Source organism: Ostrea edulis, chromosome 5, assembly GCF_947568905.1.
Source record: "Ostrea edulis chromosome 5, xbOstEdul1.1, whole genome shotgun sequence".
NCBI lineage: Eukaryota > Metazoa > Mollusca > Bivalvia > Ostreida > Ostreidae > Ostrea > Ostrea edulis.
Genome location: NC_079168.1, coordinates 40,551,160 through 40,570,127, shown reverse-complemented (window position 1 = coordinate 40,570,127; position 18,968 = coordinate 40,551,160). Strand labels below are relative to the sequence as shown.

Below are 18,968 nucleotides of genomic sequence, written 5' to 3'. Positions count from 1 at the left end.
TAACAGTTTGTTGGAAACAATTGTAGTGAATTTTATAGAAACATGTCAATTTCTTCAGAAAATCAAATAAAGAAGTAAATTAAATTCAAAAAGAACTTTCCAGCAACATATGTAAGTGAGAATCTTAAATATATCAATACCTGTATTTGCATACTATCTGTAAGATGCAATACTGGTACAAAGGTGGGGTTTACTAATATATTTTTACCTGGTTGTAATTGTACAAGAGGGTGGGGGGTTTGGGGGGCTATCAATTTATTTTTACCTGGTATTTAATTTTATGTAGGTCATTAGCTTCTAACACCTCCTCTCTTGAATAGCCCCATATCTCCTTTCGTACCCTTTCATGTAACTCTTCTGCAAATGCCTGCATTAGTAAAATAATTCATTAAATTGTATAATGCCATAATACACCATTCTAACAAAGGCACTTATCATTACTGAGTCTGATAATCAATCTTGATACCCTATTACCTCAGCAAGTCTGTCTGCCAACGCTTTAACCATTATAATTCCATAGTCATCAAACTTCTCTTCATATCTAAAATTAATCAATGACATATATTCAAAAAATAAAGAATCAATCCAAGACATCCAATGTACATGTATATTCAAAAGATAAAAAATAATGCATATGTAAATATTTCTGCACAGGCAAAATTCTGAAGATTTATGGCTTCAGTTAAGTATGCGGGGTTTAAATAATTCTGTAAAATTGTGTAGATTTTGAAAACAATTATTTTCCTTCGTTTCATCAAAGTGATGATCTCAGCCCAAAGGTAATGATCAAAGTGATGATCTCAGCTCAAAGGTAATGATACATATATGATATTATACAGAATTTGGAGTGAATAGCTGTTGTGCAGATAGACATACGGGCAATTTTAAAACGTCCTTGATATACATGTACAATTGCTATGAACACCATTTCTCGACTCATCACTTTTGAGATTACATTTATAATACGCATTTCTAAAATTTCTCTATTGTATCAGTCATCCAGATCAGAGTATTTGGCTAGTGGTATTAATTGTGCATCATTAATTATTGTCAGTCCGACACAAACAAAGCATTGTATACATACAATCATTCATTTAACACCTGCACTTTTGCAAAATCCGCACTACTTATATTGAATAAAGATTCATTGTTGAACTTCCATGTCTGTGTTTACTAAACTCTGCAGATTTTTTAAGACTGTGGACATCGCAGAAATTTGTACCACATTAAAAAAAACGTATGTCTACAGTAATTCCAATCTCAAAACTTCGTCATCTCTAGTCAACAGACAAGAGTACATAAGAACTTACATTTTGCACATTTTGTCCACGCCATGACCGGCTGTGACGGCAAACATACCAATGTAATCCTTTTTACCAGAACTTTTCGGTGCTACAAAGTCTGACAAACATAAGTAAGGAGATTTATCCATGGCTTCTTTCTCTGCCTGAAATTCAACAAAAAAAAGATTTAAAAATCTACAACAACTTAACTTCAAAATTTCAATTCCATTTGTTATTATAAAAGCTGGAATAGATATCCATGACATGATAACCTACTTATATAAGATTTATTACCAAAAAAACCATACACACTCCTGTAAATATGTGTATAAAGAAGCATTAAATCAAGAGGAGCAATCTGCAGACAGTTAAGAACTGACTACCCAAAGTGGCAGTGGATTTTTGTGAGTAGATTTTTTTATCCACTTATCAGTGGAATTTTTCAAATACCAAAGCAAAAGCACTAACACAGAAAAGAATATTGACTGTTTCTGAAGGCTTGAAATAACTTTAGTATATGCGAAATACCAATATTTAAAACAAGAAATGTTTTACAAACATATATGCCCCATGTGTGGCAATATTGAAAAGAATTAGAATGTCTGTAATGATAATGAAAAATGAGGGTTATCTCTAGTCTGGAGCAACCAAAATACTAAATTTGATCTCTAAGATACAATATAATAACCAGTCACTTGAGCCATGACCTTGTGACTTGAAAATGGGGGTCATCTACTCTTTAGGGGGTACCAATGTACCAAGTTGGATATCTGTCAAGCAAAGGGTTGTAAAGATTTGAGTGGACAATATCTTCTTATATCCTGAGTAGTTTGATCCTTGACCTTTTGAACTAAAAATCTAAAGGGGTCATCTACTCCTTAGGATGTACCAGTGTACCAAGCTTAATGTCTGTCAAGCAAAGGGTTCTCAAGATAATTGAGCAAACAATATCTCATTATGTCCAGTTTGACACTTGACCTCAAAATCATAAGGGGGAACTAGTATACCAAGTTTGATGTCTGTCAAGCAAATGTTTCTCAAGATATTGATTGGACAATATCTTCTTATTACCACCTTCACACTCACGGATTTTTCTTACGACTCCTTACGGATCTCCGACGCGTAGTCAATTGCAAGCATTCGTAAATCACTCGTCGGTATCCGTTAATAACTTGTCACAACTCGCACACACTCATAAGGATCCGTGAAAGTAGGGGCAAATTTTTTGACATGTCAAAAAAAATTTCACGATTGTCCACGGATTTCATTTTCCATAAATAACCCGTAAACAACTTGTAACAATCCGTAAGTATCGTAAACTGGTCGCAAGAACACGTAAACTGCTCGTAAAAATCCGTAAATCACTCGTAAAATTTTTTTTTTACGAATCTTTGCGGTTAGTTTACGATATGTTATGGATAGTTTACGAGTTGTTTACGGATTATAACGAATGCCTAAGTGATATTTATGATTTCATTCACGTTGGGTTACAATCGCTTTACGGATTGTTCAGAGTCATTACGAGCACTTTACGTATAGGCACGATTACTTTACGAGTACATACTTAAACTTTACGATTAAGGAAAGGTATAAAAGACGCAAAATCTGACAGTTTCTTTCAGTTGTTATCAAGACATCAAAGAAGTTACACATCTTGCATACAATATACATACATGCTGTTACAAGTAATGTCAGCTGTCGAATGATGATACAAAGCCAACTGCGAACACTTTTGAGTCAAAAACGTAAACAATCGTAACTAACTCCTAACTATTCGAAACAGCACGTTATCAACACGTTAACAGGTCGTGATTTACACGTAAAAGCTAAGCTAAATCGTAAATGTCCGTAATATACTTGTAACAATCCCTAAAAAGCTCGTAAAATGTTGTAATTTGCTCGTATTTATCCGTGTTCACTCGGAACAAATCATAAATGTGTGCCGTAAATGCACCACAAGAGCTCGTAATAAATCGTAAATGGCCTGTAAATACTCTTAAAACGTTCTTAAACAGCTCTTAAAAGTGTCTAAATCGTAACAATATGTGTACTTTTACGGATTTGTGGAATATGTAAGGATCCGTAAGAAAAATCCGTGAATGTGAAGGTATCATTAGTCTAAAGAAAATTGACCCTTGATCTTTGCCCTTGTGATCTCAAAATCAACAGGAGTCATCTACTCTTTTGGGGAATTTGATGTCTGTTGGTTCTTATGATATTAAGTGGACAACACTTGGTCTACTGATTGACTGACCAACATACCGACAGGTGCAAAACAATATGCCATCTTTTTCAGAGGTGGGGTCTTAAAAATTGGATGTAACAAAAATTAAACACAGTCAAATTGGAAGAGTAGGCACATCTGATTTTGTACATTGAGAGCTTGATAGCCTACCTGTTGCCTGAGTCCATGTAGAACTTCTATCACCTCCCCATCTTCATTGTACACCTCGATGTCATCACCCACACTGTTGGCTGGGTAGAAGGCGACCACCCCGTGGGCCTGAAGCTTGTTGGTGGTGGTCATCGTTTTCAGTAAGTTCTGGGCATCATTGTACACTCTCTTGGCCTCTGGTCCTGTCATGTAAAAGTTCATTTAAAATCACAGTTCTGTCATGTAAAAGTTCGTTTAAAATCACAGTCCAGTCATGTAAAAGTTCGTTTAAAATCACAGTCCAGTCATGTAAAAGTTCGTTTAAAACCACAGTCCTGTCATGTAAAAGTTTGTTTAAAATCACAGTCCAGTCATGTAAAAGTTTGTTTAAAATTATAGTCCTGTCATGTAAAAGTTTGTTTAAAATCACAGTCCAGTCATGTAAAAGTTCGTTTAAAATCACAGTCCTGTCAGAAAGTCCACTAGTGATGCAATATCATCTTTTAAATTGCAGGGCAATAATTCAGAAGTTCACCCAGCACTTACCGACTGTTTTATCTTTAAAGATTTTGGGATAACCTCGGTTGGGATATTTCCCTCGGAGTTGCCAAACATCAAAGAAAGGTTTCCAATCAATGTATGAAATTAGTCGTGACAAGTCATAATTCTCGTACGTTTTCACTCCAATCACAGATGGTTGGGCCACTGAAATGGAATCAGTTCAAAAACCAAATCTGAACACACCATACACATGATTTTGCTTTATTAAAGAGGAATCTATAAAAAATAAGTGCCACTTTATCAATCTCATAAATATAAATGATTTTATTCAATTTCAAAATGTGATAAGTTGCAATTGTGACCAAAGTGCAGCATTTCAAAGTGGATTAAACTCTTGTTTTAAAGGTTAGGCTGTAGAATCATGAACAGTTAAAATTTTGCAAGACGTCATTTCTGTGATCTTGCCTTGCCGAATTTATCAGCAAGACATTATTTTTAGCAAATGTTTGATTTTTCAATTTCACACATTCACTAGAGTCTTATTTCCCTGTTATTATTAGCAGTAATAATTAGACTCAATTCATAATTAATCTTCTTTTTTACAATGTTTATTTGTAAATCACTCCTGACAATTCGAGATACACATACCTGGTGGTCTTAAAGACCAGTCAACAGAAAGCTTCTTCTCTCGTGCTTTTTCTATGCTTAAATATTTTCTGTCCTGAAGAAAGTAAAAACATTCAATACACAAGCAAATAACATTAGTGAAATTACCAATTAGTTTTGAAGATATGCTTTATATCACTTGGTTTCAATAACAAATCTAAGAGAAACCATATACCCATTATAAACCATTTTGCTTTTGTTTAAAGTTTAAATGACTTCCTAGATATAAAGGGCACTAATAATGTCTAGAGTGGGTACTGTAATGTTTACAGTTCATAGTAACTTACTATTAGGCTGTTGTAAAGTTTACAGTTTATGACGACTTATTTTCAGGACAAGTGAAGTTTTCAGTTTACAATACTTTACTTTCAGGGTAACATAATGGTTTACAGTTTCTGATGACTTACTTTCAGGGTACTGTAAAGATCAGTTTACTTTTATTTACAGTTTACAATAACTCACTTTCAGAGAGCTGTAATGTTTACAGTGTTGGAAGACTTACTTTCAGAGTGCTATGATGATTTACAGTTTATGGTAACTTACTTTCAAGGATTTGTAATGGTTTACAATGACTTACTTTCAGAATGCTGTAATGTTGTAATGTTTACAGTTTACAATGACTTACTTTCAGAGTGCTGTAATGTTTACAGTTTACAATGACTTACTTTCAGAGTGCTGTAATGTTTACAGTTTACAATGACTTACTTTCAGATTTCTGTAAAGTTTACAATGACTCACTTTCAGAGTTCTGTAATATTTACAGTTTACAATGACTCACTTTCAGAATGCTATAATGTTTACAGTTTACAATAACTCACTTTCAGAGTTCTGTAATGTTTACAGTTTACAACAACTTACTTTCAGAGTGCTGTAATGGTCAGTCCTGATTTCATCGTAATCCTCAGCTACCTCTTCTATATAATCCTCTTTGTTTTCCTCATCCAGGAGTTGGGAGCACTGTTCAAAAGAACACATCATTCATTTAATTTATCCAGATACACTAGCTGATAATTTATCCTGATACATTAACTGATAATTTATCCAGGTACCCTAGCAGGTAATTTTTACACATGCACTGGCTGATAATTTTTCCTGATACACTAGCTAATAATTTATACACATACACTACCTGATACACTACCAGATAATTTATCCTGATACAGTACTAGCTGATAATTTATATACATATACTAGCTGATAATTTATCCAGGTACACTAGCAGATAATTTATCCAGATACAGTACTAGCTGATAATTCTAATAGGTCTGTACTTTAGTCAGATTGCATACACATATACTAGCTGATAATTTATCCAGATACATTTGTCATCATCACCCTGGACAGCTTTACTACAAGAATGTTCTCCAAGTATGAAATATATTATGCCCTTTCCCTAATACTGAAATCAATTTACAATGAAGTGACCTTTAACCTTATATCTGACCACTGACATAAAATCCTACTATATATGACTAACTTCCCTAGGATGTTTCATGTCTATAAAATAAAGGGTTATCCAGTTATTGTACAACAGGTATATGATAGTTAGAAAGCCTGTTGATCTTTGGATCTAATTAGTAGGGGTTATCTACAGGTTATGACCGATCTACCCATGAACTTTGACGACTTTTTTTTGTTCCTTAGTTATTACTTGAATAACTTATGTAAGAATTGTTGAAAAGCCAGTGATCTTTCACTTTTTGATCTGAAAATCAACAGTTCCTCAGCTAGTCCACCCTGCCTATGAAATTTGATGATTATCACAGCTTTAGGATTGGTGTATTACTGCATATTGTGCAATTTTCATCCAGATTCAGTATTTGTCTACTTCACTATCATCCAAAATGTAAATATGTCCGAAATATACATTTATTCGTTGTTCTGAGGTAGTGGAAACAGAACTTATTTGTTTTTTAATGCACCTGGGCAAAAAGAACACTGGGCTAAAACTTTCACTATTATAACAATTGGGAAAACCTGACACAGTAGCCAATGGAAACAAGTTTATTGATACAAAATTTGCAAGCATAGCCTCTGATGTTAAGGTGGGTTTCATTTAGTATATGGCTATGTACTTGAATTGCTTCTAAAAGAGTGATCTGTTTGTTTTTTGTCTACACGTTTCACCAGTGGCACCCACCACTGAAACTTGTAGCATGTTTACAAATAAGCCATTAAAAAATAACATATCAAAATACGTTATCGTGAATGTAATTGGTCAATAAATTATCATGTCATTTCAAATATATTCATGAAAATCGAGGGTTTCTCTGATTATATAGATTTGTTTTTGTTTTCAGTTTTATGTATGTAGAAAGCGTATGTATGCAACATAACTTTGTATACTAATTTATATTGTATCTCTAATATACTGCTGTCTGTATGTTTTCAGGACCACAATGTGAACAAGTTCTTAAACTAATTGTGCTATCCTTTATAAAATAAAACTTTAAAGACATTATTATTATCATACAGCCACAGTTTGAGGTAGGGTAGGTCTCCCCGACTCAGTAAGCATGGCTAGCGACGAATGTGATCTATGCAGGACCGTTAAAATAAAAACTTTTTTTCATAAGTAGCTTTATACCTGTATAAATGTGAAATATCAAATTCAATGGGTAAAATTGGGTGGACACCTAGAAATGTAGAATGATTTGAAATACATATACCTGCTACTAGATCCCAAATTCAACACCACATGACAATTTTCAAGCAATGCATTAGCAGATAAGTAAACAAAGAGTTTGTGGATGATTAGACACAGCAATGACTATGGAGCACCTGTATATTACACAGCAACTCAGAATAATGACACAGGAAAGTTTAACTCACCACTACCACAGCAACTCAAAATAACCACACAGGAACGTTTAACTCACCACTACCACAGCAACTCAAAATAACAACACAGGAAAGTTTAACTCACCACTACCACAGCAACTCAAAATAACAACACAGGAAAGTTTAACTCACCACTACCACAGCAACTCAAAATAACAACACAGGAAAGTTTAACTCACCACTACCACAGCAACTCAAAATAACAACACAGGAAAGTTTAACTCACCACTACCACAGCAACTCAAAATAACCACACAGGAAAGTTTAACTCACCACTACCACACTTTTGGAGGCGTCTAGCACATGAATCGTCGGTGATTTGTATCGCGGGGCTATCTTGACTGCAGTGTGGGTTCTACAATACAGAATGTGTACAGAAGAACACTGAAGAAATCTCACTGAACCATGTGTACAGTAATCATAAAGCACCCATAAACAGCATACAATTAATACATGTACCATTTGAATACATACATAGTGCACAATCAATTTTCATAAATTCTTGTAGTTTGCACAAAACACAGTGAAAATCGCTACTTTCTTACAATTGCTCATGAACACAACAAAATATTTAATAGATCTTCACATGAAAGAGATGACACCTACTTTGAGGTGGTGGCTCCACCTATCAGTAGCGGAACCCTCATCCCAATTCTCTCCATTTCTTTAGCAACATGGATCATCTCATCTAGAGAGGGTGTGATCAGTCCCGACAATCCGATGACGTCTGAAAAAGAGGGCATGATTAGTCTAGACAATCCAATGATGACTAAAAAAGCAAAGTCAGCTGCTAAACCTTCATAAACTCAAACAATCATTATTGAATATACTTTTCTGTGGAAAACCAACTCACAAATTATGAGCACAAAATCTTCTATAACAAATACAAAGTGATATACATGTACTTTACATACTCAACAACTGCCACAACATCAATTCATTTCCTGATTATCAAGCAATCATTTAAAGATTTACCTGCATTTTCTTCCATTGCAGTTTGAAGAATTTTTTCACAGGGCGTCATTACTCCTAAATCTATAACTCTAAATAAAAACAGAACCTTTATACTTTATGCATTTCATTTTTAAGACATTCACATTTTTATGACATTATATCACTTTTATTGAACATCTGTAAAATTTACCCACTTACTTGAAATTGTTACACGCCAAGACAACCCCCACAATATTTTTGCCAATGTCGTGTACATCCCCCTTCACTGTTGCCAAAACAATAACCCCAGAGTAAGAACTCTCCTGTAGAAGAAAACACAATAACTCTATAATAAGAACTCTCCTGTAGAAGAAAACAATAATTCTAGAATAAGAATTCTCCTGTAAAAGAAATCACAATAACATTATAGAATAAGAACTCTCTTGTAGAAGAAAACACAATAACTCTATAGTAAGAACTCTCTTGTAGAAGAAAACACAATAACTCTATAGAATAAGAACTCTCCTGTACAAGAAAACAATACAGACTTCCAAGGACTTTTAAAATTAATATGTCTTACGGCGTGACCGTTTTTAAGGGCGAAGCAAAAAGCATTTGCATCTATCAAATCTAAATCCATAACAGGAACAAAAATTATCCCGAAGTTAGCACTTAAACGTGTGAGGACAGCATCCTCCTAACTTTAATAGACATTTGATCCGCCTATTCATTGAACGAGGGAAACATAACGCAATATTGATGTAAACAGTGCACAGTAAACATATTCAGCGTTGGCATTTAGCAAATTCACAAACATAGGAGACATGGTACAATCACATTAATCGAGGAGAGATTATATATGATTAAGAAAAAAAGATTTACATGCTTTTACGGATTTCAAGTAACATCTCAGAATGACGTGAACTTGGGCACACGAATTTCAATATGGAGAAATACATGTCCACATCCTCATATTCGAATCTACGCCATTTGGACCAAAATTTTCAAGTTCCATAGGTACATGTATGGTTTAATTTTTCATTAGTTTTCAATATTTTCCTATTAAACATGTATATACGTGTTACCTATAGGGAAAGCTCCACTCTCACGGCCCTTCGGGCTGTGAGAGGGCTTCACTCTCTATTAACCTTCTGTTACTACACTTGTATTTTGCTTATTATAAGAAAATCTTTACAATTTTTACAACAAAAGCAACCAAACATAAACATGTACATGTAAGTGTAATCAGCCATTGTTTACACTTATCATTACTTTGAATTATTCCAGGATCATTGTCATCATTCAGAACAAGTGACTTGTAATTTGAATCATTGTAATCATTCAGAACAACTGACATGTAGATGTACTTTGAATCATTTCAGAATTATTGTCATTGTTCAGAACAAGTGACTTGCTGAATTTGATGAGTGACGAAAATCCATGTACCTAACATTACCACATATATTATTATAATAGTGTTACTCCCGGTTAATGAATCTGTGTGAAAGCAAGGCTTGATGAGAATCATTGGGAACCACCTAAAGTTAAATCAACATCAGTAAAGGGGCGTTAGTGTAGAAAGCATAGACCTTCAATTATCCAAAATTAAACCAATTCATGCTAAACGGCTTGTGTAAGTAATTGAGTAATTAAGTGTCTACAATTCTATTGTTAAATTATCGTTAATTAAAAGCTTTAATAATTGGGGATAAAAATTAAAACTGCGATTAAAAAAGATTCCTGTTATTAATCAGTTACAACACATAAAACATTACAAAAAGAAGCAGACATCAGAGGAAGCAATCGTGTGTTACATGTACTCCTTCTGTCTTCAACGATTGTGTTCAGATCTAAGAAAGTACGACTCCAGTCAGACTGACAGACAGACAATGGACAAAGTCATTCCTAGGACAAACAGCACACAGAGAGATCCTTCTATGTCTGCCAAGCTCTGAAGGTGGCACAATTCCACACACAAATAAGGAGACTTACTATGGTTCCTGTCTGTTTCATTCTTTCCTCCTTTTCTGTTTCCATGAAGGGTATCAGATGACCAACCGCTTTCTTCATAACACGGGCCGATTTGATAACTTGGGGTAGGAACATTTTCCCTGCCCCAAACAGATCTCCTACCACACTCATACCCTTCATCAGTGGTCCTTCAATGACATTGAGAGGTCGTGGGTACAAATCCCGATTCTGACGAGCTTCCTCCGTGTCTTCTATAATGTATTTGTCAATTCCCTACCAACAATAATGATTAATATTAATACAGGCTGCTTGTCTTAGAAATCTTGGAATTTAGACAAAGATTATGACATCATGGTTTTGGAATTACAATACACATTATGACATCACGATTGTGTTTTCAGTGTTTTGGAATAATGACAAGGATTATGATATCATGATTGTGTTTTCAGTGTTTTGGAATAACGACATAGATTATAATATTTTGATTCCATTTTTGGCTAATAGGAGTGTGATACCATAATGAGAGATAGGTACATGTAGGTGACATGTATTCTACTGATGATGATAATGAGAGATAGGTACATGTAGGTGACATGTATTCTACTGATGATGATAATGAGAGATAGGTACATGTAGGTGACATGTATTCTACTGATGATGATCTAAGGGTCGTTAATGAATGATTGATTTTGAAGTTTTAAGAAGATCCTCAGGACTGAATCTAGTCATTCATAAACCTACCCCCTATGTGCATCATATATACATTGTCTTATTCTGAAATGTTTCACTATCTCTTTAAATCACTGGTACTCTCTGTCATGATACTGATATTCAAGTGTGGTGATATTTGAGGTCACCTTTATGAGTGAAAATTCCAGCCTCCCCTCCACAGTTTTACTTCTCCATTCATCGCTCACCACTGCCTTCTTGGCATCTTTACCCATGCTCTGAAAATTTTATACAGATACTGTCAATGTTCAACTGATAACAAAAATTTTATACTGATACTGTCAATGTTCAAATGATAACAAAAAATTTATACAGATATTGTCAATGTTTAACTAAAAACAAAAAAATTTATACAGATATTGTCAATGTTCAATTGATAACAAAAAATTTATACAGATATTGTCAATGTTCAATTGATAACAAAAAATTTATATAGATATTGTCAATGTTCAATTGATCACAAAGATTTTATCCAGATATTGTCAATGTTCAACTGATAATTTTTTTTATAACAGATATTATCAATGTTTAACTGATAACAACAAGAGAGTTTATAACCATTCGTCATAATTTTGAAAAGTGGCAACCCAATATATATATATCAATGTTTGAATTTGAAACTCACTATAGAATATTAGCTAGATATACAGGGCTGACAGCTTGTAAAAATTGTAAGCGCCCTGCCAAGACCTACTAGCCCTGAGAAAATAACCTGCCATTTTTTGAATTACTTTCATTAATAACTAACTTCTAATGACATCATTAGAAGATAGATGTGAGACGATTATGTGACTATGTGACTCAGTTTCCATAACTTCGATCCCGATGACATATAATTTTATAAAGCCCCTTGGCTTGTTATAACTTTGTTACCGATATGATAAGTAGATTTGATAAATTTAGTATTTCATTTAGTGGAAATTTCATAACACAGGGAGAACAAACAGAAAACAGTTCATTTTAACCAAACTTTGTTATATCAATAACATTTTCCTTCCTATCCTAATGTAGGGGAATAAATATCACTTCGTAATAGCGTGAATTCATTATAAGTACATTCGTTATAAGCGTGTTTTACTGTGTATAACTATATACAGTGTCACCTCGGTATATAGCCAGCTTTTGTCCCAGCCTTTTTTGGCGTTATATCAAGGGTGGCATTACAAAGAGTTTGACCATTTTAGTTCATCAATTTAAAAAAAAAAAGTTGACAAGTTACTGAGTTAGTCCTTTTACTGTCATCAACATACGATGAGATATGTAAATGCATAAAATTGTTTGCTTTAGTTCAATAGTGGGATTTTCAGTGCTTGTGCATTTGTAAAGCACATAAGCAAATGTACAACTGTTTCATTTATCAATTTATGTCATGGAAGGATCTACAATAACTGAACTTTTTTCTGGAACACAAAACTATGACATCACATCCATCAATCCACACATTGGTCACATGGTACACAAAATTTCCAGCTGCTGATAGTAGTTTCATTTCTCAGTTATTCACGTGTAATGCAATTCTACTGGACAATTTCTAAGACAATTTTCAAATCATTATATTCCAGCTATAATCATATTTACCTATACTTACCTGTTTTCATCACACATGCTAAATCTAGATTCGTTATGATTCAATGGACAGACCCGTTATGTTTATCATGGCTTCTGATCCCAGGTTGCTGGTATTGTTATCAGGGGATGTATAAAGGTAATTTGACCTTTTGTATCTCAAAACAGGTGGCGGATGACGATGGTTTGTTGTTATTTCGGGTTATTTTAGCATGCATGGAAATCTGTTCTACACATTTCGATGAGGGTATGCGGGGGTGGCAATATAATGGATGGCGATATACCGAGGTGACAGTGTACATATAAAAGCGTGTGTACCGTATGTACATGTATATATACTACTTTTTATACACATGCTTATGAGATGAGTTAGGTTTTATAATATCATATAGAATCCATACCTGGGCATAAGCTAGCAGTTTTTCTGTTCCATCTGGATCTTTATTCCACAGCAAGTTTTCACACATTTCCAGCAGTTTTGGCTCAATGTCATCGTAGACTGGCAGACAACCAGCATTTACAATTCCCATGTCCATACCATTCTAAACATAAACGAGACAAAGAGTCAAGGGATACTGCGCCAAGGATAAAATTGCCATTCTAACATTAAACAAGGCAAGGGGTACTGCACCAAGGATAAAAGAGCCATTCTAACATTACAGAAGTCAAGGAGTCAAGGGATACTGCGCCGAAGATAAAGGTGCCATTCTAACATTAAACAAGAGGTACTGTGAGCAATGCTCACTAAGAATACCCCCCGCTTACCCCAATCTCCCAAAGGGTGTTGGTAATAGGTATAAACTACCTCTTTTCTGAGTGTTGCTACTTCGATGTCCAGTGCGCATGACCTTTGACCTTTTGACCCCAAAATCGATAGGGAACATCTTCATCCCATGGGTAGTCCATATGTATGATATGGTGACTGTAGGTGGAAAGGATAACGTTTTAGAGCCCGGAAACCATATTGCTACTTCAATGTCCAGTGCGCGTGACCTTTGACCTTTTACCCCCAAAATCGATAGGGATCATCTTCATCCCATGGGTAGTCCATATATATGATATGGTGACTGTAGGTGGAAAGGATAACGCTTTAGAGCCCGGAAACCATATTGCTACTTCAATGTCCAGTGCGCTTGACCTTTGACCTTTTGACCCCAAAATCGATAGGGAACATCTTCATCCCATGGGTAGTCCATATGTTTGATATGGTGACTGTAGGTGGAAAGGATAACACTTTAGAGCCCGGAAACCATATTGCTACTTCAATGTCCAGTGCACTTGACCTTTGACCTTTTGACCCCAAAATTGATAGGGAACATCTTCATCCTATGGGTAGTCCATATGTATGATATGGTGACTGTAGGTGGAAAGGATAACACTTTAGAGCCCGGAAACCATATTGCTACTTCGATGTCCAGTGTGCTTGACCTTTGACCTTTTGACCCCAAAATCGATAGGGAACATCTTCATCCCATGGGTAGTCCATATGTATGATATGGTGACAGTAGGTGGAAAGGATAATGCTTTAGAGCCCGGAAACCATTGCGTCTACAGACGGACGGACAGACGGACAACCCGATTCCAGTATACCCCCCCACAACTTGTTGCGGGGGGTATAACAAGGCAAGGAGTCAAGGGATACTGCACCGAGGATAAAGGTGCCATTCTAACATTAAACAAGCCAAGGGGTCAAGGGATACTGCACCGAGGATAAAGGTGCCATTCTAACATTAAACAAGTCAAGGAGTCAAGGGATACTGCGCCGAGGATAAAGGTGCCATTCTAACATTAAACAAGGCAAGAAGTCAAGGGATACTACACCGAGGATAAAAGTGCCATTCTAACATTAAACAAGGCAAGGGCTCAAGGGATACTGCACCGAGGATAAAGGTGCCATTCTAACATTAAACAAGGCAAGGGCTCAAGGGATACTGCACCGAGGATAAAGGTGCCATTCTAACATTAAACAAGTCAAGGAGTCAAGGGATACTGCGCCGAAAATAAAGGTGCCATTCTAACATTAAACAAGGCAAGGGGTCAAGGGATACTACACCGAGGATAAAGGTGTCATTCTAACATTAAACAAGGCAAGGAGTCGAGAGATACTGTACCAAGGATAAAAGTGCCTGCCCAACTTCTCTTCCTAATTTGTACTCCTTTTTTTCTATTGTAAAAATAACTCTTAGAATATTTACTACTATGTCCAAATATTAAATGGACATGATTAGTTTGGTTTATCATCACAGAATACCAGCAATAAATACATTTGGACCAATTTCTCCTCTGTCCATTGCAACTAAAGACTTTCCCTTACACCCTATTCACAATCAAAGAATCCTCCATTGTTAAACTTTATAGGCATTACATAGAATGATGTGGAACTTGTGAATCCCCTGCACATTTCTAAAAAAATAATTAATTTCTCATGACAATTAGCTGTATCACCAACAGATAATATAAGTATGCTTATTTCTTATAGTAGAAATTGGTATGTGTCTGCATAAATGTCAAATCAGTCCTCTCAATATAAAACTGTCTATGCCTTACAAATTTCTCCTGTTGCATTTGTGATTGCAGAAGATTAACATTAATGGATCTACAGGAATGTATGCTTTGATCGAATTCCTTCTAAGTATCTGTATCAGTTTCATTTTAATTCTGTTTACAATTTATATCAATTATAAATGGTTGGGGGGGGGTGCAAATTTGGTTGGTTGCTGGACATAGCTTCAGCATGTGTAAGTCCAAAGTGAATTTTTGAAACACCAAAATCAATCGTGTTTTTTTTTAATTCAGCAGGGACCAGAACTAACCATCTGCCCAAATGATATATGTCTATTCCAAAATATGTTGAAGAAATCTTGTTTTTGAGCTTTGTTATATTTCTAGCTGATTTCATTTGTACTACAAAACCCATTAACCAGACTCAGAATTCCCTGTGCTTGCATGGCTTGAAACTAGTTTTAATGAAATGATTGTACAATTAGAAACTATCAATTACAATGCAATACTTTGATATTCAAATATTGAATGCCTCAGTAAAAAAATATTATTACCTTGATGGCATGATACAAGAAAACACTATGCATTGCCTCCCTCACAGCATCCATCCCACGAAACGAGAACGAGAAGTTAGACACGCCCCCACTAACTCTGGCTCCTGGCAAATTCTCCTGCACGATAAGAAAAAAAGCAAATTTTGCAAATTAAGTTCAATTGATATAACACGAGGCAATATTTATTTTTCAAAATCAAAACTGCATAAAGAACTAAGCTTCTTTATAACCTTGATGTCTTTGGTTGCCATGATGAAATCCACTCCATAGGAGTTGTGCTCTTCGATTCCTGTTGCTATGGTGAGAATGTTGGGGTCAAATATAATGTCATTTGGATTGAACTTGACTTTGTCTACAAGTATTCTGTAAGATCTCTGGCATATTTCAAACTTCCTTTTTCTGTCTGCTGCCTAAAAGTATACCAACAAGTCTTCTATTTCTAAATATCTATGTATACACAATGAATTAAAGAAAAAAAAATGGAATTCATTTTAGCTTGTTTACAGAGTATGCAAATGGATTTCTTTTGTTCTTCTGTTGAGAATTAGGAGAACAACATTTTCAAGGAAGACAACTTTGGCATTGTCAGAAAGAATCAAATATCTATCGCAGAATGATAACTATATTGCTCACTTGTCCTTCTTCATCAAATGCCATGATAACTACAGCAGCTCCATACTGTTTGATTTTCCTGGCCTTTTGTATGAAGTCATCCTCTCCTTCTTTCAAGCTAATACTGTTAACGATGCACTTTCCCTGAGCACATTTCAGACCTGCCTCTATCACAGCAAAGTTTGAGGAATCGATACAAAGGGGCACCTGTTTACAAGGATAATATATATACATAATGCACTAGGGGCACAAGGAGAATATATGTATATAAAGCACTAGGGGCACCTTTTTACAAGGAGAATATACATGTATACATAAAGCATTAGGGGCACCTGTTCACAAGGAGAATATAAATATAAAGCACTACAGGTCTATCAAAAAGGTGAGAGGTCAGAGAGAATAATTACAGTTGCACTTTGGTATCTCAAACACTAATATCTAGAATATCATGGATATGTTGAAGTAATACGCCGGTTTCGAGATACATCTGAGTTATTTCCCTTTGAGAACTCTCATACATAGTAAGGCGTGAAAGAATTTGTTTACACGCGGGAGTGGGACAGATATTCATCACAGCGTAAGTGCATGTACTCAGTAAGTTTCTCATACGCTGTTTGATAACCCGAATTCGACTGATACACAAACTAAGTAAGTGATAAGTATTTAGGGAGTAATTAAATACATAGAATTCTTACCCTATCACGTTATTTCGTTGGTCATAAGTACCATATCCAAGATATTTCTTGCAAATATGACATTGTTTGTATGTTTCCACTTCGGTAAAACATTTCTTTCGATAGTATTTTGTATTTCCCACATTTACATATTTTAAGAGAAGCCGCTTTTAATACATTTCATCGTCTTTCTCGTTGGCTGTATATCCACTCTGTCCCACTTAGGTATTCAAAGTTCCATTAAATGCACCTCCTATACAGAAGAGTTCGTATCTCGAAACTGGCATATTTGGAAGTCCCAAGCACTTATTCTTTAAGTATTTTACACTTGATATCTAAAATAATCAGATATCTCGAAGTTTTTTCTTGGTCCCATCAAGTTCGAGATTTGACTATTTAATTTAATAGAATGGCTGATGACATGAACAATATTAATTATCAAATTTTCGGGATAACCTGCATTAAATGATTTTATTGACATACCTACCAAAACATTATTCAAAAACAATTACTCATAGAGGAGCCATGAAAATATTCTAATAATAAATCATCAGGAAGTTAACCACTGAGCAGCAGTGAACGATCAGACAACTAAAAGTTTGGAAACCTTGGATATTTCTGGTTCTGAGGCAATGAGATTCGTAAACTTGGTCATGCACGCTACTCCATCCAACATTCCTTCGTCCATGTTAATGTCCAGTACTTGCGCTCCGTTCTCTACCTGAGTTTTTGCAACATTCAAAGCCTCCTGAAAAGTAAAACACACAAATGAGCCACACCCCCTTGAACAAGAGAAATAAACGTTGTAAACAGAGTCAAAACTGGAGACCAACACCTTAAAAAAAATTAATGTTGTAAACTTTAGATCCCCATTTATTGTAGCCTTAAATTGTATCATGGTGGGTCATGATTGAGAAATTTAATATGCTCTTCATAGGTATGTTTGATTGTGAACAAATTTGAATCTACTATTATTCTAAATGAGGTAATCTAAACTTGCATATTGTAAATGATTTCTGACATGAATTTATTCCTATAAGGTTTATTTCTCCATTATTCTTCAATGTAAAAATTTTAACCTATCTTCTCTATAAATGTAAAAATTTAGATCCCTATTGCTGATTCAATGCTAACTTAGACATCATAATTTTAACTACTTTGATATCCTGTTTATTAAAGCTTTCACTATAAAATAAGTCTTAACATTTCTACTGTAGCAGTGATAAAAAAATCTTTTTATAGTGACTAGATAAAACCATACCGTATTTTCTGCAGTTTTCCATTTTTTATAGAAATTGGCAAAAAGGAAAAATCTGCACAAATTACAATCGCAGAATATATATATATATATATATATATATATATATATTCATGCACACATATATATAAGTGAAATGCAACTGTAGAAATTGCAAACGCAGATTATAATTTTGCTACCATTTAGTGATCAAGTCGCAGAAAATTCAACCCACAGAAAATACCCATTATACTGTATTTCATTAAAATTTCTTCAAGTTTTTTACCCTATGAATAAGCCTACATGACCTATTTCACCTATGTATGATTCTATCTAAATTGGCTGAGGATGGTGCTGTACTTATAGAGAAGCTGCATCAATACGAAGACATATAATATTGGCAAAATAAGAGGATCCCCTTGCACCTGGACAAGTTTACAAATGCGACATCAAACCCCCTGCATTTTTTTATCAGTGTTATGCAAACACTCACTCATACATGCACACTATTATATAGATATAGTT

At 34.8% G+C, this 18,968-nt stretch overlaps 1 protein-coding gene across 2 annotated transcripts in view; it reads right to left on the bottom strand.

The window, feature by feature from the left end:
- The window catches only part of LOC125650288 (methionine synthase-like), a 29,986-nt gene that overhangs the window by 1,066 nt on the left and 9,952 nt on the right, over positions 1-18,968 (bottom strand). For both annotated transcript variants that reach the window (XM_056166630.1, XM_056166631.1), the window contains 18 exons: positions 17,814-17,954; positions 16,554-16,739; positions 16,151-16,330; positions 15,921-16,037; positions 13,266-13,406; positions 11,427-11,516; positions 10,591-10,842; positions 8,818-8,921; positions 8,641-8,708; positions 8,272-8,392; positions 7,939-8,020; positions 5,683-5,781; positions 4,807-4,879; positions 4,204-4,362; positions 3,679-3,860; positions 1,311-1,447; positions 475-541; positions 266-367 (listed from right to left, as the gene is read on the bottom strand). In XM_056166630.1, coding sequence (XP_056022605.1) covers positions 266-367; positions 475-541; positions 1,311-1,447; positions 3,679-3,860; positions 4,204-4,362; positions 4,807-4,879; positions 5,683-5,781; positions 7,939-8,020; positions 8,272-8,392; positions 8,641-8,708; positions 8,818-8,921; positions 10,591-10,842; positions 11,427-11,516; positions 13,266-13,406; positions 15,921-16,037; positions 16,151-16,330; positions 16,554-16,739; positions 17,814-17,954 — 2,301 coding nt within the window. The remainder of the gene's footprint in view (positions 1-265; positions 368-474; positions 542-1,310; positions 1,448-3,678; positions 3,861-4,203; positions 4,363-4,806; positions 4,880-5,682; positions 5,782-7,938; positions 8,021-8,271; positions 8,393-8,640; positions 8,709-8,817; positions 8,922-10,590; positions 10,843-11,426; positions 11,517-13,265; positions 13,407-15,920; positions 16,038-16,150; positions 16,331-16,553; positions 16,740-17,813; positions 17,955-18,968) is intronic.